Source organism: Takifugu rubripes, chromosome 4 (assembly GCF_901000725.2).
Source record: "Takifugu rubripes chromosome 4, fTakRub1.2, whole genome shotgun sequence".
Classification (NCBI taxonomy): Eukaryota; Metazoa; Chordata; class Actinopteri; order Tetraodontiformes; family Tetraodontidae; genus Takifugu; species Takifugu rubripes.
The window spans coordinates 2,578,695-2,603,501 of NC_042288.1; the positions used below are offsets into that span (position 1 = coordinate 2,578,695).

At 42.6% G+C, this 24,807-nt stretch overlaps 4 protein-coding genes across 10 annotated transcripts; all 4 read left to right on the forward strand.

The window, feature by feature from the left end:
• The first annotated feature begins 5,546 nt into the window (after positions 1 to 5,546).
• Positions 5,547 to 8,925, forward strand: tlx1 (T cell leukemia homeobox 1). Of its 4 annotated transcripts, none has more exons than XM_029834808.1 (4): positions 5,547 to 6,610; positions 6,849 to 6,890; positions 7,175 to 7,412; positions 8,303 to 8,925. In XM_029834808.1, exons 1-4 carry the CDS (start codon positions 6,163 to 6,165, stop codon positions 8,511 to 8,513), a joined length of 939 nt encoding a protein of 312 aa, XP_029690668.1. In that variant the 5' UTR covers positions 5,547 to 6,162; the 3' UTR covers positions 8,514 to 8,925. The 4 variants fall into 4 exon arrangements, with proteins under 4 accessions (XP_029690668.1, XP_029690670.1, XP_003963676.1 ...); XM_029834810.1 differs by having other exon boundaries at positions 5,549 to 6,610; positions 7,211 to 7,412; XM_003963627.2 differs by lacking the exon at positions 6,849 to 6,890 and having other exon boundaries at positions 5,559 to 6,610.
• Positions 8,926 to 11,191: 2,266 nt separating this feature from the next.
• On the forward strand, positions 11,192 to 13,213 carry sdhaf4 (succinate dehydrogenase complex assembly factor 4). The gene is made up of 3 exons (XM_011602834.2): positions 11,192 to 11,370; positions 12,034 to 12,147; positions 12,917 to 13,213. Exons 1-3 carry the CDS (start codon positions 11,289 to 11,291, stop codon positions 13,024 to 13,026), a joined length of 306 nt encoding a protein of 101 aa, XP_011601136.1. The 5' UTR covers positions 11,192 to 11,288; the 3' UTR covers positions 13,027 to 13,213.
• A 210-nt stretch (positions 13,214 to 13,423) lies between these two features.
• On the forward strand, positions 13,424 to 18,685 carry cep68 (centrosomal protein 68). 3 transcript variants are annotated; one of them, XM_029834805.1, is made up of 8 exons: positions 13,424 to 13,737; positions 15,026 to 15,295; positions 15,794 to 16,747; positions 16,925 to 17,096; positions 17,216 to 17,397; positions 17,481 to 17,664; positions 17,759 to 17,892; positions 17,930 to 18,685. In XM_029834805.1, exons 2-8 carry the CDS (start codon positions 15,077 to 15,079, stop codon positions 18,002 to 18,004), a joined length of 1,920 nt encoding a protein of 639 aa, XP_029690665.1. In that variant the 5' UTR covers positions 13,424 to 13,737; positions 15,026 to 15,076; the 3' UTR covers positions 18,005 to 18,685. The 3 variants fall into 3 exon arrangements, with proteins under 3 accessions (XP_029690665.1, XP_029690667.1, XP_029690666.1); XM_029834807.1 differs by having other exon boundaries at positions 17,759 to 17,847; positions 17,960 to 18,685; XM_029834806.1 differs by having other exon boundaries at positions 13,425 to 13,737; positions 17,759 to 17,865; positions 17,960 to 18,685.
• A 479-nt stretch (positions 18,686 to 19,164) lies between these two features.
• LOC101072835 (ras-related protein ORAB-1) lies at positions 19,165 to 23,693 on the forward strand. 2 transcript variants are annotated; one of them, XM_011602832.2, is made up of 7 exons: positions 19,165 to 19,287; positions 19,520 to 19,611; positions 20,938 to 21,010; positions 21,142 to 21,237; positions 21,624 to 21,719; positions 22,020 to 22,151; positions 22,593 to 23,693. In XM_011602832.2, the coding sequence occupies exons 2-7, from the start codon at positions 19,598 to 19,600 to the stop codon at positions 22,791 to 22,793; spliced, it is 612 nt and encodes a 203-aa protein (XP_011601134.1). In that variant the 5' UTR covers positions 19,165 to 19,287; positions 19,520 to 19,597; the 3' UTR covers positions 22,794 to 23,693. The 2 variants fall into 2 exon arrangements, with proteins under 2 accessions (XP_011601134.1, XP_003963657.1); XM_003963608.3 differs by having other exon boundaries at positions 19,187 to 19,611.
• Positions 23,694 to 24,807: the final 1,114 nt, after the last annotated feature.

The window sequence follows — 24,807 nt, forward strand, 5'->3', positions numbered from 1 at the left end:
ATACAACAAGAGTCTCTCATCGTGTTTATCTGAGAAAATGTTGGTAAATATCACAACATGATCACAGCGGATCACAGTATAAACGGATTTAGATAGAATACAGAAATATATTGAAATCACTGCTGCAGACACATGGTTCTTCCTGTGGGAAATTAATGAAAATTCAGTGTTTAATAAAATTTTTAGGCAATCGGTTTAAGCCATTGATACATAAATGGAGGATCAAGTGATCCGACAGATGATTAGTGATGATAAGGGACGAGATTCCATGCAAGCAATACATTTGTGTTTAGCCTGGATCATTTTTCCTGCGTGGGTGTCTTCTCAAGGAAACATTTGAAAGAAAATTCATTTGCATGCTTGAAGATCTGGCAACAATCTTTTTTTTTTGCATTCTGTCGATTCTATATGCAACTGAGGCAACAAAACCTGGTGTCATGCAGAAAACGGTGTTGAAACCGCTGACGACTGTGCATGAAAAGGGTTAAACACGGCATTCAGATCCATGACAGTAGGTTTTGAGGACAACCGCCACAGTCAGTGGTGTGTTTACTGACACCGATGCTTTAATGGCGTCACTGCATGATGAATTGTGTTTGGTCTATAAGGGACATTTCACTCCGACTCCAGGGAATCCAGTATCACAGCTCTGTTGTTATGTCTATCACTTCATATAGATAGTGTGTGTGTGTGTGTGTGTGTGTGTGTGTGTGTGTGTGTGTGTGTGTGTGCGTGTGTGCATGTGTGTGAGAGAGAGACACACAAATTATGAATTGATAAAATCATATTGAATTGAAGATATATATATAGCATTAAAATGTATTTTATGCATCTTCTACTATGCATTTGCAACAAATTCAAGAATATTTATCAAGCTTGGTGCTGATTAGGTGGTCGGACATTTTGTATCTCATAATTTTAGGTAGCTGTTGCGCCAGAAAAACATATCGCCTAAAAAATATATGTATATATTATCGAACTAACAACTTGTCCATAAACTCTTATTTCATGTTGAATTTGTATGAAACACAACAAAGAAAGCAGCAGCAGACTGACTTTGGTCTGAGATTAAAGTAAGTTAACAATAGAAATGTTGGCAGGAGACTGATGATGTGTCGATAAAGAGAAAAAAAGCCGCGTTTCTCTTTCAACCAAAGCATAAAAGTCAGTTCATCTCTCTGTAAAACACCAATGCAACGACTAGCTTAAACATTTGGTGGCCAGCGAGCGTTAGACATATTTAAACATGTACATTTGGACATTTTTTAGGTTAAAACATGACAAATGCATCCTGAAATGTAGAATTAGAAAAACATTCAAACATAAAATACACAAAAGTAAAATGACGTAAAACATTTTAAAAGTGCTCAAACATACCGAGCAGGCTTAGGTATTCATTAAAGTTAATGTTTGTGGAACCTGCTGATGAGAACGGTTGTGTTGAGAGGGACAGGACAGGGGGACAGGGGACAGTGGAGCATCATGGAAGCTTCTGGCAAAGTTCTCTTCATATTTAGTCAAAATGATTGACGAATGCCAACACTGCTCTTCCTCTGTGGAGACTCTCACAGCAGCCATCAGAGATCACAGCAGAAGATCCTTCATTTTCCACTGCAGGGAAGAGTCTCAAGTGTTCCCAAATTCCTCCTCACTCCTCCACACAGATACCGGTTTCTCCCAGCAGCCCTTCAGTCCATTTTCAGGAGGTCAAATATACTGATCCTGGCTGTCCTGCTGCCTTATATGGGAAGAGTTTGGAAACTCCGCAATCTATTACAATAAAACCAAAGACGGAACTCACACGTGAAAACAACCATCACGGTACTTCATTAAAAAACCAATGTTGACGCAAGATGGAAAACCGTTCAGAACGTTACAGTGACGAGAACTGATGTGGAACCTCCAAAAAAACCTGGAAATATCAATTTCTAAAACTGTTTTTTTTTTCATTTCTTGCTCACATTGATCAAATGACTTGATTTGGTGAGAGCTCAAATACTGGAAATAAGCACCTATCATGCTTCTGAGCATTTTCAAGACAAGATAATTCTGATGTCCAGGATGTTGGAAATAGGATATAAAGCAACTGAATCCTTTGATGTTGCCACCGGAGTGATGGCTGATTGTTCCTAAATAAAGACAGTTGGAAATTACAGCATGAAGACACATGTTAGGACAACCTGTTATTAATATTGATAATAATAATAAGAATAATACCTGTGTTGCACGTGAAGTTAAAAACAAACACATTTAGATGGTTTGATTACATCTTCCCAGATTTACTTTTGTCCTCTTTGACCCACTTTTTCCTACCTTTTCATTTGTTAACTGGCCTCCATCAATCATCTGAAAATGGGATTTCTTTTAAAGGCACTTGACATTCAGGTGATAAGTGCACTGATATGGAGCTGTCATTCGCACATCAGGAAGGAAAACAGCAGGCCTCTGCCTGCGAGCTCTCCCCAGTCCCCAAACTAGAGTGTCGGTAAAAATGCTGACGAGTGAGTGGCCAGTCTCTGCCAAAAAGTTCTGCCATATAAAAGCAAAGGTTTGGGCTTTTTCTTCCGATGCAGTCCCGCAACCCACCACCAGGAGAAAACTGTGAGGGCTGAACTAGAAGCCCCCATTTGTGTGCGAGATGATTGTGGGTCAGTGCTTCTCAGAGCTCAGCAAAACCACTGGTGAGATGATGGGATGTACATTTTTGTTGATTGAGAATTATTTTATATCTGTATTTTTGGATATGCAGCCCTTCAACAGGTAATCTCGTCCCAAACTATATAAACATAAAAAACACAAAAAAGACACGACGAGACAATTCCCCGTATGTAGCTATTTGATGGTGGTTACACACTTGAATTTTTACGAACCCGGATGAAGAAAAACTCTTCAGCGGCATCAGTTTCAACTTGTCCAAAACATGTGGAAGTCCTCGGGACAAAATAAAGACTCATTGCCTTCTCAAATTTCTCATTAACACTACATCAAACACAGGCTAATGCACACCCGTGTCTGAGTGTGTGTGTGTGTGTGTGTGTGTGTGTGTGTGTGTGTGTGTGTGTGTGTGTGTGTGCGTGTGTGTGTGTGTGTGTTCTTGTAATTGCTACATATTGCACACTCAAATCCTCAGTTTTGCTTGTCCTCGCAAATTCAAACGGCTGTTTGAGGGTTACGACAGTTTTAGGGTTGAGATTAGGGTTTAGGTCAGGGTTAGCAGGTTAGTTAGGATGGTTAGTGTTAGGAGCTGGGTAAGGCATTACGCCTATGAAAGCCCTGACAAAGACAGAAGTACAAGAATGTGTGTGTGTGTGTGTGTTTCCTCAGTGGAGCTAACGATGCTGTGGGTTGTGAATCTGGCTGGTGGCTGCTGTTTCCCTCTGTCATCTAGGGCTGATCAGTAAATTATCTCCCTGCCTCAGGTTGTTATTTCAGGACATCTTTATTAACCTCTGTCAGTCCACCGACCCAGCAGCTCTGGGCATCCTCTGGCTCCGTCTGCAGAGATATACATCAGTCAGGCTCATGCTGGATTCACTTTACAGAGGAAAGAGGAACACAACAGCTCCTCTGGACTTGCTGCCAAGTTTGACACCAGTAGATTTTTGTTGAGTATCAGGTGGGAACCAACAGCACTTGTCAGCTTCCTACGCACATTTTTTTTTTATCACAGACGATATTGAATGAATGGGGAGGTGCTGAGGTTAAAACTGAGAAGTCTCCAGACTCTCATGAGGTTCATGTTATGGGAAAGTATTGAGAGGAAAAGCTGAAGCTGGCGCCAGAGAGTTGGTAGTCAAAGGTCAAGGACTGCTCAGGTAGGCCCCGCCCCCTCAGAAGACTCTCTACCCCTCCGTGTGTTTTGACTTGCGTGACGTGTTTTAAAACTATGTTATGTAATAATTTTGAGATCTTGAAAATGATCAAAGTTCTGAATTTGCAGAACTTTTTATTTTAGTCAATGGAAAAATTGTCTGGTTTCAACCTACCAGTGATCTGAAGCTGAAGCAACAAAAACCTCCCAGATTTTAGAATAAAATAACAATGCTGGGGAAATGAGATGGAAAATATGTCTTTCTCCACAAGACTCTAAAATAAACATTAAATAGAAAAAAGTAGTGACATGGTAGTACCAATTAAAATAATCATAGCTGAATACTCTTGGAGATGATGAAAGTATTTATATTTCCAATATTTTTGCAAGAATGATCATTTTATTATGGAATCTTAATGACTACCACATTTATCTATCAGTCTGTTCAATTTTTCAATTAGATTTTTAGAGGGCTTCCATTTTCATTTACTTTTGAAAAAGCCTCCAGAAAGCCTTTATTTCCATCAGATTATACTTTCATTCCTATAGGACAACAAAATTTGCTTAAATATTGAAGAGGTTTCACTATTTACATTATTATTGTTGTTTTCGTTCCTATTTTTATCATTATTATTATAGTTATTATTGTTATTATTGAGATATTGACACATCTAAGCTTATTTTTCTGACAAAACTAAATTTATGTAGTATTGTTCAATAATGACGCAGCTGTCGTCTTTTGAACGCAGCCACGACGCTCTTGAGTTAATTTCGTGTCTGGATTTTGGTTCATTCTAACATTCATTAATCCTCTCTACGTTTATATAAAAGAGTCTTTTGCGCGCATTAAACTTTAATTTCGCGGTCAAGCGTCCAATGAGAGCAGTTGGTATCACATGCAATATTCATCGGAACCAGCATCATGTGAGGTAATTAAGTCCCGATGGTTTTTAGGAGGAGAGGAATCAATGAGCTGCGTGCTTTAATTTTTCATTTAATTGTTTTGGTGTCGGTAAAGAACGCTGCTCGTATCTTTTTATGATGTACGATTACACAGAGTTACACCCATTTGTTATCGTGCAGGAAACGCACTTCTGGATTCAGTAATATCTGTAATGAATGTGGGGTTTATGTGTTGCAAAATACTGACCGATTAAAATGGTCTATTCAGTTGGGTGTTTCTGCCTTTAGTAGCCATGAAACTCTACACTATACTGCTGTTTTTTCCAAACCAACAAATTAATTCGCGTCAATATTTGCAGCAACCTCATCATTCTGAGCATGAATTAATAATGACGTGGGCTGTGCAAAAATAAATGAGTCGCTATTAGACGTCAATATTTTTCCATTGATTCATTCATTGTTTTTAGAAGCTATTAAAGGGCGGTTTAATCACCAGCGCAAAAATGTAACAAGAATATATCATAAAAGATTTAAACTTCTGAAATGATGAACTGCGGCGCAAACGGTGTGTTTTCTTTCCCCCAAAAGATAATTTTGCAGTAGAACAGATATGATTATCTCACACATAGTTCTGCGGGTATTTCAGTCGGGTCTCTGTGCATGAATTATTATTATTATTATTATTATTATTATTATTATTAGTAGTAGTAGTAGTAGTAGTAGTAGTAGTAGTAGTAGTATTGTTCCCTAAATTATCCTGAGTCATATTGGCAGCTACCTTGTTCCTCTAATAGGCCGCACCGTTTTAATTCTGGGCTTGTCCCAATGCGGTTGCTTTTATTACCGTCACAAAAATGAAGGACTCTTAGCTCATATTCAGACACAATCGCGATTAAAGGAGTCAGAAGAAATTATGAGGGAGCCTTAAAAACTTCCCGGGCGAGGAGGTTAATTACTGTAAAAGTTGTTAAGCAATTGTTAAAAAAAGAAAAAAATCCCTGTGGCTACAGCTAAATTATACTGAAAATTGAGTTTAACTGTTGGTCCGAGTGTGTTTAACAGTATGTAATCAACTCATATTTTGACATATTATATTATTTCGTTCTGCCTGCAGCCTGTCTGACTGTCTTTGTTTTTATTTGTGCTTTTTTATCCATCTCATTTACATTTAAAGACATACAAGCAGCCTCTCAGGCTTAATCCGATTGTGATTCTACTCCAAAAATCTGTTCTTGGTCTCGCGCTGTCTATTTGGCGCTTTGATTGATGTCCTCGCGCAGCAGGAGGCGGGCGGTCCCGCCTCGTTCTCCTCCACGAGCACTCACAGATAGTCCTAGATAACAACCGCCTCGAGCCCATCAAATCCCAAAGTCAAGAGTGCAGGAAGCGGCGCGTGGAGGCGACTGTGTTCCTCGCGCGGGAGCGGGGGGAGAAGGATCGCGGGAATCATGGACCACATAGGAATACTGGGACCACATCTGCAGCAGCATACGCACGTGGAGCCCATCACCTTCGGCATCGATCAGATCCTGAGCAACGTCGAGCACAGCTGCATGTTGGGAATGAAGATGCACGAGCCGGACTATGGTCACACGGCCTACAGCGGGAATGGCAGCGCGAGCGGTTTCGCGTACGGTAACGGTGGATACAGCGGCAACGCCAGCTCGTGCGGGATGGCGTCACTTAGCGGGGCTTACCACATGAACATGTGCATGAACGCAAACGGGACTAACGGCTCGACGAACGCCGCGGGGGTCATCCGCGTCCCCGCGCACCGGCCCCTGAGTTGCGGGAGCGCGTCTGTGCCGCCGGTCGGCGGGAACATCAGCAACATGAACACGCTGACGTTCCCCTGGATGGAGAGCAACCGGCGTTACACCAAAGACCGCTTCACAGGTACTTTCTGCCTTAAAATTTCGTTAAAACGTTAAAACATGTGCCGTTCCCTAATGTTCTGGGGGAATGTGCGAGTCCTCCTCCGGCCCTAAAGCTGTACTTCATTTCCCAACAGATTCTCATCAAAGACAGACAAAAAAATGTTTTTTTTCTCTTCACTGTCAGAGGAAATTTTAAGCTTGTCATAATACATTAATAATAAATGTGACAAATTCCCTTGTATTTTCTTTCCAAAAAGATAACACGCTCTTTCAATTGGTCAAGAAAAAAGCCACCATAGGTCTGTATTAGTTGCTGACTCTACACAAACCAAATAATAAACACAAATTAGCATTTATAAAATAAAAATAAAAATATGGTAATGAATTGTAATAGGTTTATTCTGACGACATATCTGACTTTATTATTTTATAGCTTTGAACCGTAGTTGAGATTAAAGGCCCACTGTTCTGCCTCACATTCCTCCTTGCTTCACATTCTACTGCCTGTTTTCAACTGTCCTCTTCTTTCCTTTTCGCCTCCTGTCCTGTCCTGTCCTGTGCTGTCCTGTCCGTTCTGGTCCAGTGTCCCTCTCACCCCTCACTGTGACACGTCGCATAGGTCATCCGTACCAGAACAGAACCCCTCCTAAGAAGAAGAAGCCGCGGACGTCGTTCACACGGCTGCAGATCTGTGAGCTGGAGAAACGCTTCCACCGGCAGAAATACCTGGCGTCTGCGGAGAGAGCTGCGCTCGCCAAGGCTCTGAAGATGACGGACGCGCAGGTCAAGACCTGGTTCCAGAACAGACGCACCAAATGGAGGTGAGGGCCACAATGTTTACAACAGTTTGCAACATAAACGGATTTGGTTAAAGGCGATACTTTGTTCCCATTCACCGTTATTGAAGGAACACGTGATGTTTTTACTGGGCGCGCGACGCTCGGAGAAGCTTTAAAGGTTCTAGAAATGTGGTTTAGAAGAGAAAGTCAATTGTCAGTTAGTCAGTGAGGACAACTCAAATGAATCTATTTCTTTTCTTTAATTGTTTAAAAAAATAGTTAATCATAGAAATATATGGATAAATAAGTAGGAGGTAGGATTTTTACAAAATTCAAAACTGGTTTAAGGGATGAATCCTTTTTTTCTGTGCAATAACACAATTTGGGTTTTTTTTGTTTATGTGTTTTATTATTTCTTTTGATAGATATTTAATCTATTTATTGCATTTTATTAGAATCCTTTAGAACATGGACAGAATAACAAATTTGAAAAGAAAGCGGAGGTGAAAATTACATTATAATTGTCTTTTCATTTAAAAAACAATTTTGTACTTTTATTCGATATATATGGCCATTTATATTGAGTTATACAAAGATTATTTTGGACCCTATTAGTATTTCACATCTTCTTAAATACTCAAAAATAGATTATTATTCCAGTGGATTATCACACTGTTGTGTTTGAAAAATAACATTTCCTCCTGAAGATAAAGAAGAGATAAAAGCTCCAAAAGATCATTTCATCTCTTTAATGAAGCTGCATTTGGCACACCATTATAAAAATGACAATAAAGGCCAATAATTGTCACTGAAGAGAAAAGTGAAGAGAAAAGGAGATTAACGTAATAATGGAGGTGTTAAAGCCGCTAAAATGCTTCTGTTCCAAATGAAGAATCTCACTAATTGAAACGCCTCTCTGTGCACTTATTTAGGCGGCAGACCGCAGAGGAGCGGGAGGCAGAGCGCCAACAGGCCAACCGCATCCTGATGCAACTACAGCAGGAGGCGTTCCAGAAGACTATCAACCAGCCGGTCACACCAGATCCTCTGTGCCTACAGAACACTTCCTTGTTGGCCCTGCAGAACCTGCAACCCTGGACTGAAAACACAGCCAAGATCAGCAGCGTGTCCACCTGCGAGTAAAAACTCAGCCATGGCGCCGTCAGATGACGATTTTCTTACACGTGTTTTGGATAGGGTCCTCAGCACTACGCCCATGTAATGGGGGTCCACATCTGGATGTTTCAGAGGTGTGAAGTCAGACCTTGATGCACAGACCAGACTGATATTGGACCATTTTCAAGGGCTTTTTGCCCATCTGTGTTCTCCAGGAACCTGCAGGAAGCCCTAGACAGACAGCTGTAATATATTGACCCATAAAGACTTGATGTTTCAGAAACATATATGTTGTTTCAGAAAGCATATTTTCATACTTGACGTCTATATGTGTATCATTTGTGTATGTCTGCCATGTTAGTGGACTTTATACTCAACTGCAAAAACAACAGTGCACTTGTTTTAGCACCTTTGAATTAAAACATAATCTGACTGATAAGATGACAGACTATAATGATTTACAATAACATATCGAGAACTTCTGTTCTGTACAGAAAAACAGTCTGACCCCCAACAAGCAACAGTGGCAGGGAAAAAAAAAACGTTTTAACAGAAGCAAACTGGGCAAAAATAATTACAATGTAATACTGCGTATATCTTTCCAATATTTTTTTTTAACTGTGGAACTGCTCTGCTGGATAATTCCTTCACTACATAAATTAAGAATGCAATTGAAATAAGCCTGAATATTTTACAAAATACCATCAACAAATTGATCTGTACCTACATTTTAGGTGTAATTCTTTGCAATGGCCTTTAGAGTTTGTTTTCCCATGACAGACATGGGATGGCATTATCCAAAACCAAAAAAGAATGGTCGTAATATCTGTGATAGTATGTTATATCACACTATCATAAACACTAAGCAAATAGACATTAACATCCATCATTCTGGAATGGTAGAAGTTTGGAAAAGGAACCAAATGTAGCACACAAACACTGAGGAGTAACTGATGACAGAACTTTACTGAAGACAAAACAAAAGACAAAAAGTTTTTCAGGATAAAGGATGGATGATCGCGCAGCAGGATGTAAATTCCAACAGGAAATAATCGTTGGGACGATTCCCTCATGGAAGTGATCTAATTCATCCAGAGTCAATAAATCCGGGATCAGGAAATCAGGCAGACAACTCCAGGCAGGCAGCAGGCAGGGACGAGGCCAGGCAGAATACAAGGAGACAGGCAGGTCAGGAGCAGGCAGGGCCCATCAGACGGGAGGTCAGTCCAAAGCAATAGTGTTGACAAAAATTTAGCGAACGGTGCGTGCCTGGCTGGGGTTTAAAAGCTGGGAGAAAATGGTATGTGTGGTTGGCTGAGGGAAGTGTCACAAGTCTACAGGTTTGTCCTTAGCTTTGTTAATTTCTTTTCTCCTCGGTTCTGTTTTACTAATCGATTGACCCACCTGGTCCTGTCCGCTAGGGGGCAGTGTTTCCCCTCTACGTTGGTTACCAGCCGCCAATCAACTCAAAAGAAGAAGAACCGTCCTGATTGTTGTAGCAGACTGGGACAGAAATGCTGCCTGTCCCAGCTGAGCAGGTCCTGAGTGCAGATGGCAGAAAGATCCAGTTGATCCACCTGACCGGAGCCATGACACACAAGATTCTCCGGTTTGATAAAACCAAGATTGAACTTTCTTGTGTTTTTTCTGTCATGCTCAGAGGAACCCAGGCAGGTCTAATCACCAGTTTAATACCATCCCAGGATTCAAGCACAGTGGAGGCAGCGTCCTGTTGTGGGATGGATGGGACATTTTCAAGGTTGAAGGATAGCTAACTGGATTAAAGTAAAGAGATATATTTAGTAAAAGATTTATTCATCATCCACCAAGCGGATGATTTGAACAATTTTGTATCAGTGGCGTCTGACGCTTTCATTAAATTCAAGTGACCTTTTGAAAATATTACCTTCTTTTGATGGACAGCTATTTAAATAAAATAAAATCTGTCATAAATGTAGTTCAACTACTGAAACCGTAATTTACTTGTTCAATATTTTATGCTCTTATTTACTAATTAACTGTTACTTTCTTTTTCTGTATTTATGAAATAAAATTATTTATTCTGACCCCTTGTCTACTAGTCTGAATGAATGCGTTTTGAATCAATACTACATATAATTTTCATAGTATGTCCATCAGTAATACATGTGTTTAAAATGTGAATTATTATCTATAACCACTTACTAAATTAAATGTAAAGTACAATATTTGCATCCATAACGTAATGAAAGATTAAATTTAAACTTAAGAAAACAACCCAGTACTACTAACTAAACTACTTGAAAAGTTGACATTATTCCAGTGACTCAGTGACAAATATTAACTCACTCACTGAATATTGGATGATCTTCGCAGTACAACCATTTGAAATGCAGGACAGTAAAGGAAAATATGAAAATGTAATATAATGCTTTTGAAAAAATCAATAAATCTTTGAAATGTTTCTGAAAATAATTCGCATATTTGATAGAGCATAAATTCCTGATAATGGAATTGTTATGGCCACAAAATGCGATAGAAAATTTTGACTCAATGGTTCACATTTAATTTCTGTCATGCGCAGAATGAGTTCTTTCTTCTAGATTATTGCATTTAAAATAGTTTGTGATAGTCATAATGACCGTTGTGAGAATGATCCGCTGCTATTAATGCGTTGTCTCCCCCTGTTGGTATATGAAAGCACTACACGCTCCCTCCGGCGCCTGATGATGACGTATAAATACGCCACAGTTACGCGTCAAAAACAACTATAATTGTGTAAGTGCCCTAACAGCGTCTTCTCTTATATTTTCATCTCCAGATATGTTTCTTTCGCGGTCGTTGGTACCTTTGTTTTGCAGACAAGGACTTCTTCAGAGTCGACCGGTCAAATCTGCATTTACAGGTCAGTGTGTCTCACTAGGCTTACTTTTAATCTGTGCTTTAAGAGCCACTTACATTCATCATAATTCCATGTAAAACTACTGATATTTACTTAGGCATTATTTAAAATACCGTAAAAGGCGGTGGCGGTCCGTGCGTTATAGCAATTTAGTGACGTTTTATTTATTCCTACGTAAATAAATAGACCTCATAATAGCATCAATATGAATCCAGGACTCGAGAATCTAAACAAAATCACACGTAAACATTACATCACCTTAATATAAACAAGTCAAGCAACAGTGTAGCAAGTCAATAAGGTCACGTTCACAGGAGTAAGAAGGTCACCTATGCTTTTAAACCTCAAAAAATAAAAGGTGACTAAAATTAGGTTATGTTAGCTTAAACAAGTTTGTCCAACAAACTGCACATGGACAACCCTTCATATAAGACACCACAGATAATGAAACAAACTGTTTATTGAAAATAAAAATAGTTTTTGAGAATATGCAACAGCAGCACAACTGAACATGTTGACAGAGCTGTTACTGAAGTTCAAATACTGGTGCAGGAGTCCAGGGGCCAGGACAAATTCACTGGGAGATGGAGAGCTAGGCCCCGTTGAACACTGCTTGCAGCTTTAATTATTATTTAAACATATTTCTTATTTTGTCCCATCTTTTAGGAGCTTTGCGATCAGCCAGCGGAACAACAACTAACAAAGAACCGCTGAAGAAAGCCAAAACCCCGCAGGGTCGTCTTGACCGGCCCGATGAGAAGTCTAAAGATGCCCTGCAAAGTGAGAATATGTTTTTTCAATGTGTGTGGCTAGGTGCATAGATTAGTACTAATACAGTGGGACCTCTACTTACGAATTTAATTGGTTCCGGAAGTTGTTTCGTAACCTGAAAATTATGTAAGTAGAGACGCGTTTTCCATGTAAATGCCCTAATCCGTTCCAAGCCCCCAAAAATTCGGACATCATTTTTTTTTAATAAATCATAAAAATGCATTAAAGCATGTAACAAATACATGTTACAATTAGATTACTGCACAATAAATGTAGGAATTCAGTGCAAGGCTTCTCCAGGAACAAAATGAACTTTATTACAGGCTAATCTTACATTAGCCATCATTACTAGCAACGAACGTTAACACTTGTGGTAACACCGACATCTAATGGACAAACATACGAACACCCACAATAAATAAAAGTTAAACGAAGGCGAAGCTGGGATACACACAAACTGTACATATTGACATCCCTCCTAGCCAATGGGATGACAGGAAAATGCTAGGTGATAGCCAATGGCAGAACAGCTACATGCATGTTTATGTTCTCTAAACTCCGTGAGCTGCGAATAACAGCGGTAGCGTATTTTTGCCTTTCGTATCCTGAAATTTCTTTCATAACAAGAGGAAATATTTTCCCTTTGGGACATTTCGTAACCTGAAAATTCCACATGTAGAAACGTTCGTAAGTAGAGGTCCCACTGTAATAAAGTTGATGAGATTGTTATGGAATTAGACCATCATTGATTTTGAAACATTCTGATGTAATCTCACAGGGTTCCCTGATGATGTGAACCCTGTCACCAAGGAGAAGGGTGGTCCTCGTGGTCCAGAACCCACTCGATATGGAGACTGGGAAAGAAAGGGACGATGCGTCGACTTCTAGTTCACCGCCTCAAGTGGCACTTAGTGACTACAGTATATACACATATTTATCCTAATTTTTTTTGTCTCTTATTTTGCACCTTGATGCTAATCTTATAGATTGAATTTTCTGTATCTGTACTGTGTTGTCATTTGTCCAAAGAATGTAATATGAAAATCATTAAAGACATAGATGGTTATCTACTGTATTTAGTTTTGTTGTTATAATACCTATTAACAATTCACTTCCTTATTTGGTGTCTATCCACCTGTGGACGGTGGACGGATTTGAATTCCATAAAAAAAAAAAAAACTAAAAAAAAAAAAAACGAGCGTAGTTCATGTTTTGGCCGCTAGAGGGGTGTATTAACCTCGTTGAATCGAGTTATTGCTTCTTTATTTACTGCCCTCTAGCGGCCAACACGTGAACTGTTACCATCGAAGCGAAACCTGTCGACTTCAGCCGAGTCGCTCGCTGCCTCCGACGGGAACAGTCGCCCCGTTTTTCTGCCAGAAATAGGTCCGTTGCGGAGGAGCTGTGTGAAAGTGTGTGCGCTCAACGTCAACAGACTACGTAGCATTTGCGATCAAAAAAAAAAAAGAAAAAAAATTGGGGAAGAAGAAAAAGGACCGTCGCTGTGGGCGGCGGACACGTCGCGTTGGAAGAAGGCTGCAGCCGCGGTGCTGACAAGAGGGGATTGTTTCAGCTGGGCGCCTCTCGCCGCTGCGCTCCGTGAGTATATTTCTGTCTTTTCCCACATCGAAACAGGGGAATAACGGTGACTTGACTTTCCCAATAGTGAAGTTTGCAGGCGACGTGTTGTGGTAAAGCAGGCCAAGCAAAATGATGAGGGGTGGTGTAAGGACTCTAAACAGATACGCACGAATTACGCACAGGTTTTCCGTGAAAGCCGAGCTGTGGCTCCACAGGGGGCGAGGGGGGTGCTGGGGTTTCAAGTTTGATCTGCTTCCTTCCTCCTACAGATAAACCCAGTTATTGGGCCCGAGCAAAAGCTCAAAAAAGCCCCTTTGTGTGTGTGTTAATAAGGTATTTGTGCCTCTGCTACATCTGAAATACAACCACTGCATTTTTTCTCTTTTTGTTGTCGTTTTTTTTGTTGCAGTTTTCTTGATCTACAGTGTTTTGGGTATTAGCTGCTAAACCATAGCTAAGATTTTGTTGTTAAAAGAGCATAAAAAAGAATTGCCCTTTGTTGACCTTGATTGACATGTCCCTCTTGTGTCCTGTGACAGTTTCAAACCATCACCATGGAAACGACGGGCAGTATTATAAACCTGATAAATGCATGAGCCAGTCAGATGTCATACTGGTGTTTCCAACACTTTCTGAAAACAACAACAACAACACATCTAGCAGTTATTTTTTAAAAATGAGACTCATGTCTTTGGTCACTAAGGCCCAGTAGAGCTCTGGGATCAGTCTGATCTGTTGTTCTGTGTTGGGTCAGTGAGCACCGACAGGTCTGAGCATGCAGTCCTGGTGAGCTCAATCAGGCAGGAAGCTTATTATTCCTGTAGAAATACTCCGGACAAAATTGCTGCCACGGTTTAATTGAAAAATCTATTTGACACATGTTAATTATGGAGTTGTAAAGAGAATCTCCCCTGGGCTGTGTGGCTGTTTTCATTATTTTTGTAATCTGAACATTTATCTCGCGAAACAGACCGTGAGAACGTTTGAGCCTCTCATGGCGGCACTCTATAGCCCTGATTTGCAATTTTTTTAATAAGCCAAATTCCTTGGAAAGAATGAATAGAACTACAGAGACAATGTTTTACACTGTACAATATGATTGTTAGCATGACCTGGAATGCAAAGTCCTTTGTTTGAGCGTTCAGCCTCACTTTGTCCTCAAACCCTCACGTGAATATTTGAATCTTCCAGCTTACAATGATTGTCCTTTGTTGTCTATCAGGCTCCAGTAAAAACTGTCCATGCTTTTCCCCTTTCTGCCACATTTGCTGCTGCGTCTGACGTCTCCGTTTGCTGTTTTTGACAGGACCTGCCGTCATTTCCGTCCTCCCATAAATCCCATTCACAATGATGGAGGATGGAGGAGCCGAAACACAGCAGCACGTTCTCGCCGAGACCCCCGGCAGAAGAAGATGATAAAAGCAAGTGGAAGCCAGCGGGAGACAGGGGAGGGTCGCGCAAACACGTTACCATGGCAACGGCCTCCAGGTATCTGGGAGACAGGCGCTATTTGGTCCGACGGCCTCTGGTCTCTTCAACACCTACATCTATCTTAAAGAAGACTGAAACAGAGGAGGTGAGGAGGACTTCCATAAGCTCGAATATGATCTTTATTTCAGAATTTGAAACTTGTTTATTGATTGATAAAAAAGGAGGTTAAAACAGTGAGTTAATTAATGCGTTTTAAAATGTCAATTTCATACCAAGAAGCCCAAAGTTACTTTCAAACCTCTCTGATATGTAAAGACATCATGACAAGCCTGGAAAGTACAGCCAAAACTGACCAAAACGAAAGGTCAATTTATGTAAATTTATATGGAAAAAGATGGTTTTGTTTCCTTCATGCCTTAAATTTCCATGCACCAACTGTTAGAATATTCAAATACCATGTAAATATTACAACGTTCTGATTAGATCAATAATTTCTTCGAAAATTAGAGCCCAAATTAGGATTATTGCCTTCTATTATTAGATAACAATGTTAATGATGCTAGTGTAGTAGTAGCGGTGATGTCTGGATGCTTCTCTAAGACGCAATGTTCAACCACGTTACAGTCATTGTTGTCCTTTGCAGGACGTTTCCAGGAGCGAAGGAACCCAGAAAGACACTGATGTGAGCTCCTTGACACCATTAGAGCTGACTCTAGAGAGCTTTGACCGCTCCCACAGTGACGTCTCATCGTCCAGCCGAGACCTCAGCTCCCCTGTGGGTGTTTCAGACCTCGGCACCAGTGTGCTGCACAACCCGCACACGTGCGAGTCCCCCTTTCCTGTTAGGACATGGCCTCAGCAGAGCTTGTCCAGCTCCATCCTGGAGGTTCAGAGGCTGAACACGCCTCTCCGGCCACCGCTAACCTCCACCGTCTTGTACCCCAGCTACACCCCTCGCTCAAGATATTCCGGGACAGGCCTGACTGGCGTTGAGGGGCAGCAAAAATCCCGTTTCTCTGGAAAACCCTCAAATGGACATCTGCTGTCTGTGCACCAGCTGAACTATTGGGCCTGCGCCATCCCCAAGACCTCACCTCCGTCTCCAGATCGACGTTCCAGAGCCTGGGATCCAAACCAGGAGTACCAGACCCTCCTGGATTACACCTACCCTCTGAGACCAGAACGGGAGCTCGTTGAATGGAACAGCAGTCGGCTCCAAACAAAATCCAGTCTGTGGGACTCGGGGATTGAAGTGGACCGCCTCTGTAGCTCCAACAGCCTGTCAGCACCGGGCTTCTCAGCTTGTGAAACAGAACAAAGCAGAGACAGAAACTCTGAAGGTCAAAGGTCACGTGATCAGCAGGTGCTCACCGATTCCTCAGACGGGCTCCAGTTCTCTCAAACAGACCCTCTCGGATTGTCCCTGCGGGACAGAGGAAGCCCGTCAGACGGTCATCAGCGCCGATCTCCGTCCTCCTGCCCGGCTTTTATTGGTTCCACCAGTGTTCTCCCGCGTGGCGAGGAGGAGGACGAGGATGAGGAGGAGTTCTGGCATCTTCCACTGGAGCTGGAGGAGCTGAAGCTGCTGTCCAGACAGGTCAGCCCTCAACATACACAAAGCTGGCGTGGTCCAGAATCATCAGGCATCTGGAGGACGCACACGGATGTCGCGGGACACACACACACGTGATAATATATGAAATTATCAGGTGGCATTATGAGGCTTTGAGGCTGGATCCAGCAACGCGCCGTAACCGTCTGTCCCTCTGCACAGGTCAGAGAGGCGACCACCCAGCTGGCCCAGCCGGTTAACTCAAGCTGGGGATCTCTGGGACCACACACGTCCTCCGTCCACTCCTCCACCTCTGCACCCGGGGTCCTGGAGGCGGAGGGCCGAGGAAACTCCGAGACAGCCGGGAAAGGGACGAGTCGTCTCCGTCAAATCGGTATTTATACTAGTTTTATGGGGACAGAGGGATGCTTCTGTCCTTGTTTCTCTCCCCCCCCTCCCCAGAACAAGAGAGTTGGCTAGAATATAGTTTAATGTTCAAATGTTGTCTGTCAGGAGCCGATCGTGGGGTGTCCGAGCCTTTGAGACGGAGCTTTGGAGAGTTGGTGGCGCCTGCTGGACGGAGGTCAGGTGGCGCTTGCATCCAAGAGGAGGATGTTCTGGCCGAGCTCCTCAGATCGCCACGCAGCCAGAGGGGCAGTCGGGAAGACAGCGGCTCTTTGCTTCGACATCTCCAGGTAGCCTCTCGTGTCTACATCCCAAAATAATGTAGTAAAAAGATCAAGAACATTGTGAACCCACATTGTGTGTGTTGTTCCAGACGTTCTGCTCACAGCTGGAGCAGCTCATCCAGCAGCTGTATGCTCTGTCAGAGAGGACGGAGCTGTGGAGCAGAGCTTCAGTGGACGGTGACCCTGTTTCTGATCATCTCCATCAGCCACTGACGTCCTCCGTCCTGCACACGGGACACCGTCTTCTCAACTGCATCGACGCCACCTCTCCATGTGTGTGTGTGTGTGTGTGTGTGGGCCGAACACATTCAGAGTGCGCCAGTTTCAGTGCCAGTGTCTATAATGTCACCTCTGCGCTCCTCTCCAGTCTTACGGGACACGCTGCTGATGATTGAGAGGACTTCCGGAGCTGTGGGACAGCAAGAGGACGTCCGGGAGCCCTCCGATCTGGACCAGGTCAGGGGTTTGCTCGATGTGAGTCTGCTTCTGCTTCCTCTTAAACTGTGCTGCCAGCGGTTTAATGGAGATTTTCAGTGCTCGTGACGTTTGTGTCATCTCTTATTTGCAGGCACGTGACTTTATCCAAATGACAGTAGGACGACCTCTGACATGATGACGGAGGCCATGTTTGACCTTTGAGCCCAAGGAGGATTCACAGAATTAACATCGCGTTTACACTCTAGATAAACCATTATTTATTCCCTCGATTGGGACGATGGGGAGTGTGCTGGTTCTATCCCATGGATCTAGCATTTTGGAGGTTGGGTTCCAGGCTCAGTGGTACCTCGGCACTGCTCTGAAGGTGTCCTGGCAGCTCCCCCTGCTACCAGATCACCTATGTTTTTGTCCACATCAGGACTTGAACCGACAACCTTCCGCTTTCCCCCAGTTCCCAAGAAACTGAGCTTTATTCTCGTAAATGGAACCTTTGGACAGCTGTCGTTTGAGCTAAGAAAATGTGGTTCCTGCCTTTATTTCTCCTGCCATACTGTCTCTCCCAACAGCAATAATGTTTCCAGGGCAACGCTAACCCAGGAAGCAGCTCAGGCCTCCATGACAAAACGACATAGAGACGTTATTTCTGTCGTCACCGCGGTGCAATATCTGTTATAACAGCAGAAAATGTTATAAATGACACCAGGAATATCAGTTTTGACACCTCCAGTGCTTTTAATTCACCTCTTGCCTTAAAACACTCCAGCGCTTCCTCAGTGACGTCACAGCTGGTCACCAAAGCACTCTGCCTGTCTTTGATGTTTACCACTGCGATTATGATTAAAAAGAACAACTTTTCCAGCTTTGTCCAGGATGTTTATTAATCACTTCCACTTTTTTTTCTTAATGTCATCAGAAGTGACGCTTCAAAATAGCGAAGTTGTCGAAGCGAAGCACATTTTCAGCTTAGTCAGAATGACGTCATTTCCCATGAAACGTCCGATCCAACCAAACCAGTGAGCTGGTGCCGAGTTTAGAATGTCGTCCCCCACGAACAGACCCAGATTTCGGTCTTGCCTGTGTAAAATGCCCCACACAGACATAAAAACTGGCCATATTGGTGATCTGGTCGGATTTAAACGGGGGTTAGACTCGCTGATCCCGGTCCTGGTTACCGGCACCAGAAGGGGGGGTCCTGCAGGTCCAGGTGAGAGTCTACCTGAAACTGGAGCAGGTGCTCTCAGATAACTGGGATGGATCCACAGATCCGACCTGGGACCGTTTAAAAGTCTTTTAACGGCTCGTCCAAGTCCGCTCCGGAAGTCGATCGGACTTCGGCAACTCCTTCTTGCCACGTTTCACAAAATGACGTAGTCTTTCCCCGAGCTTGACAGTTGACCGAAGCGGCAGTGAGAGACCCACACGCACATCAAAGCGGGGATAAAAGGATCGCTAGCTAAGGTGTTCAGCCGCAGATATTGATTAGTCGTTTGAAGCGCGTAGATCTCCAATTAAACTACCGCTGGTTGCTTGTCGACAACTCATCCGCATAATCTAGCTACGTATTTTGCATTTCTCCTGACGTGGCCAAATCGGCCGGCTAATGTTAGCGGTTTCCTGGTTGGAATTGCAGCCATTTTGGGGTTGTAGTGTAGCGCGCAGCGTAAGCTAGCCGTCCGTCTTGTGTTCACAGCTACACAGCGTTGGTCGTCTTTCGACGGGTGAAAACAAACATCCATTTAAAGGAGACACATAACTCAAGGAGGCCGCGATGAATCCCGAATAGTAAGTATCCTTCATAGCCGGGCTCCGGTTCGTCTCGGTCCGCTAATGTTAGCCGTGCGCTAACGAGCTAGCATCTGGCTTGGCCAACAACTTCATGTTAGCAGTTGAGCTAGCAACATCAGCTGACGCTAGCAAATGCCAGCTGCTAGCTTTCTAACAAAGTCTGCATATTGATATGACTACTAGGTGTTAAACCCTGTCAGGTGTGTGGTTCAGGTTTGGTCCAGAAGTATCTTTCTGGTGCCCAGTGCCGGTGGTCTACAGACAGCTCTGGCCACGGTTTCGATCTCCTGCTCAAGATAAAGTTGTAAATACAGTGTAATGATGCGGTGTGCAGTCTGTAGCTGAGAGGTACAGGTGCAAACCTTGACCGGTTTGTTCATACTACTTTAGCTACGCCACAATGATTGTCAAGGACGTCGCTCCGGCTGAATTAATGAAATATTTAGCATTTCTGAAGCGCTCTGCCATGTGTATGACGACACGCTGTTAATATGCACTTGGTTGTTACTGTAATAGCGAGTGGTTGTTTACGTCCAACAGGTTCTACCCTTTCACCTTGTGATTCACCTGACTGTCACTCATATCTGCCTGTGGTGGTGCAGGAGCCCATCCCGACTCTTAGTCATGTGTAGGTCACATGCCACCCATTTCACCACAGCAGTATTGAGTAATCGGAAGCACTTGAGTACTTCTATTCTTCTCCCCATTCCAAAATGTCCAGTGGACACCCATTAGATGTCCTGTGGACACCCATTAGATGTCCTGTGGATGTCGTATTGATAATCTCAAACAAATGGCTCATATTTATTGTATTTCTTGGGTTGACAAGCATCTGGAGGGACGTGTGACGGACCCACCAGGTGCGACTTGCACAGATTATCCGTGCATCACCATTTCTAGCCACTGCGACCTGTTGATGTTAGCGTCCCGCAGGGTCCTTGATGAAATAAGCACATGCTGATATTGTCATCTGTAAGTACTCTGCATATAAAAGTGTGGGTACGTTAACATAGGGGTCTAGACACCTCAGTGGAGACGGGACCGGCTATCTAATATGTCCCCACTCATATGATCCCTCTGCTGCCTGCACTTCCTCCTGTAATCTGCTGAGTGCTGCAGGTTTCAGGAAATATTTCCTCTCACAGCTGGTGATGTCGTGGATTTCGTGGACCAACTTGTTCCTGTTCCTTGGTTTTCTTTTCTTTTTTTTAAACTTTTCCATTTATTTTTTCCTCTTTCATTTTTATTTTCACACATCTATAGTTTGTTGGTTATAAATGTGCAACTATCTAACCAAGGTTTGTCTTTAATGTCCCCTCGCAGTGACTATTTATTCAAGCTGCTCCTAATCGGTGACTCTGGGGTTGGAAAGTCTTGCCTCCTACTCCGATTTGCAGTAGGTTTCTCCGTGCCTTCATTTTTAGATTACTTTAATTATATGCTGATTAATAAAAACAACTCTGTTAATTGGATTTCTGTTTCTATGGAACGGCAATGGCACCAAATGTCTCTGTTCTCTCTCTGCAGGATGACACATACACAGAAAGTTATATTAGCACAATTGGTGTGGACTTCAAAATAAGAACCATAGAGCTGGATGGAAAGACCATTAAGCTTCAGATTGTAAGTGAACGACAGGCTGTTGGTGTCCAAACTGCCTTTAGGATTATTTAGTCTTATAGCAGTGCTGATATTACCAAGAAATGTACATTTCTATATGTTTCCCCTTCTTTTTCAGTCCAGAGTTTGACTGTATTATTGGATATTGATTCTGTTTATCATATAAATGACAGCCTGAAAAAATCCTGATAGCTGCCAAAGTGTAACATGTTTATATCTTTTTTAGAATGTTTTAAAAGTATAGTAACAATAGTGTGTGTTAATCTACTCAATACATCTCAGCAAAATTAGGCAGCCTGACTCAGGTTGGGTGATTTCTGTTGAAAATACACATTAAAACACCACTTTTGTATATGTGTGTGTAACCTGTGGTGTGTTCCTGTTGACAGTGGGATACTGCAGGCCAGGAGAGGTTTCGTACAATCACATCCAGCTACTACAGAGGTGCCCATGGAATCATTGTAGTATATGACGTCACAGACCAGGTCTGTAGAACGCTGCCTCGCTCCTCATTACTCACGACTGTAATCACATTCACATGAGCCGATGGGATTTGCTGTTAAACAGCCGCACAATGGAGTCATTCAGCTTCCATTTCTAACTTTTCACCAAAAATATGCTTGTTTGGATCTCTCGGAGGGAAGGAATTGGTCTTTTAATCGGAGGTTTGCAGGTTCAAATCCCAGGAAGCCACACACACACACACACACACATACACACACACACACACACACACACACCAGTCCAATGATGAAAGCAGCTCATCTCTACGCTCTCGTTCTCAGGAGTCCTTCAACAACGTCAAACAGTGGCTACAGGAGATCGACCGCTACGCCAGTGAAAACGTCAACAAGCTCTTGGTTGGAAACAAGTGTGACCTCACGACAAAGAAGGTGGTGGATTACACAACGGCTAAGGTGAGGGGCCCCGTCCATAAACACCGCCATGTACACGTTATAGCCTAACTTGTACAGTTTTGTCAGCTATTAGCTTCCACTTTCTTTTTCAGTGTTCAGACAAGTTAGGTGGATTGTGGCACCTGAATTAGCTGCACTTGCATGTGGAAACATGTCAATTTCCTGTTTGCCTGCCTCCCGTCCTGTAAACTAAAGCTGAGAAGCTTGTGCTATCTGGATTTCAGTGGTGCAGATGCTAATATGCTGCTGTCTCACGTTTCACAGCTCATGGTTACGGTTGAGGACGCAGTTAAATTGACTTGTGGGCCCAAATCTTGAGTCTGATCACTGTTGTGTTTGGCGTACAGCCACACGCTCCCCGTGGTTCGTGCTGTTTCATTAGTCGCTGCTATCAATAGGTCAATGGAGACGGTCTCACTTTGGCTCTTCTGTTGTGTCCAGGAGTTTGCAGATTCTCTGGGTATTCCCTTTTTGGAAACTAGCGCCAAGAACGCCACCAATGTGGAGCAAGCCTTCATGACCATGGCGGCTGAAATCAAGAAAAGGATGGGGCCTGGAGCCACAGCTGGCGGTGGGGAGAAGCCAAATGTGAAGCTGACCCCCGGCACCACCGTCAAGCCTTCGTCAGGAGGATGCTGCTGAGGGAGAAACCACTTCCACTCTGACCCCTTAAACTCCATCATATCCCAGCAAAGTCCTCTGCAAACAGACGGGACAGAAGAGACACGATTGACAACCACACGTCAGCGTGAGAACCAGATGAAGTCGCCTGTCTTAGTATTGTACATAAAATAGCCACACTGAGAATAAAATAAAGCCTCCTTCTTTGACATACTGTCTTGTTATTGATGGTCATTTGTTAGGCGGGTCAGAATTGAAAGTGGACCTGGCTTTTTGCGTCACCAGAATCATGTTTCTCCGAGGCAACGCTCTCTTTTGGGTTTTTTTGTGGCTCTCTTACAACTCTGTGTGATTGTGTGAGACTCTTTCTTTGCATTCCAGCCGCCGGCCATCTAATCGTTTTATTTTTTTTAATTTTTGTTTCGGTCACGAGGACCTGTTCTGTTGCTCTTCTATTTCTGTGACGGTTTGGCTTTTTGTGCCGGCATTGCTCTGTCAGTCTGTCTCTATTTAAAGTTTTAGTTCAGCCATGACTGCTCTCACCAACCTCTGCACATGCAAACGTATCTGTAGATCCATAAAAATCCTGTGCAACAATATATGTACATCGACGATATGTATATATGTCCCATCTGATTTGCCAGTCCTGTAGTGTTCTTTATTGGGATATTCTCTGTTGCTGCATATAAACGTGTGGCGGAAGACAAATGTGAGTTTGTTGCTCAACATGTAACACTTCAAGAGAAATAAACGTACTACCAGACTCGTGTCTAGGGGGGGTGATTTTCTCTGCAGCTCCCAGTGAGACGTGCAGAAGCAACTGTTGGGATTATTTATTCCACGTTCATCATATCCGAGTAGAGAATTGCATCTATATGAACACAATGTTCTCATGTTTTCCTAATAAAGGTGATTGAAATGATGTGAACAGAACTGGGCGGTGTTATGTTAGAGCAGCGCTGCACGACACGGGTGCATGTGAATCTCAGGTGTGCACGGTGCCACCACTTGGTGTGTTAGCCATGTTCTTTGGCCCATTTGTACTAAGGGGGGAATTCCGCTTTAGGTTCTATATAAAGGTTCTGTAAAAAGAGAATATGGCTTGACAAGTGTTTTCAAAACCAAATTTTCTAGTATTATTTAACAAATTTGATTATTCTGTGTCAAAGTAATGCATTTTCAAACACTGGTAGAGAAAAACACCGCAAAAATAAATTAGTATTTTGTTTTATTGCAAATGCACCATTAACCTTGAGTTAAACCCTGAAACATTTCATAAGTATTTTGGGGAAGATTTAAAAACAACATATTTCAAGACGGTTTCTGTTGCCATGGTAATGTCATGAAATGTCTCTAGTGTGTTTTGAAACATATATTGATTAAATTGATCAGATTTATCATAAGATCAATATCCTTTACTAATGATAGTGATAAAGAAAAACAAGGTCACAACAAAACTGTGTGTGTGACTAGATTTTAGTTGGAGGGTTCATTATTACTAATTTTCTTTTGTAGTCACCATGACAACCACTTTAGCTAAAATTAAGATAAAACAGCTTCTTGTTCAGACTATAGTAAAGAAAATGTAGTCTTTTCAAGTCTTTATAACCACCAGATCTACTCTCTTGGCCGGACATGAAGTTTCCTGTTTCCAATCGCGGGAAATATCAGATTAGGTGTCTTGTTCTTTGCCATTTAGAGGGGTGCTGGGAAATTCTGCTGATCTATTGTTTATATTTGAAATGATTTGCAATCTGTACCTAATTGTTTTCCGTTTTAATTATGTTATTTATCTTAACTCGACTACAACATTTGCATTGATCTCTTATATAGCCCATTACTTTACGCTTCAATCATTTATCGCCCCCTATTTTAGGAAATAGTTTGGTCCGTATTGGCGCGAATTTAAAAGTCCCGCCTACAACAACCCCTTCTCTCAACTGTGTCAAGAGCTAAATTCACAAAGGAAATGAGTGACGGAAATGATGTTTCCTTCACAATAAAAGGTAGTTAAGGCGTGTCGAAAGAACCTTCT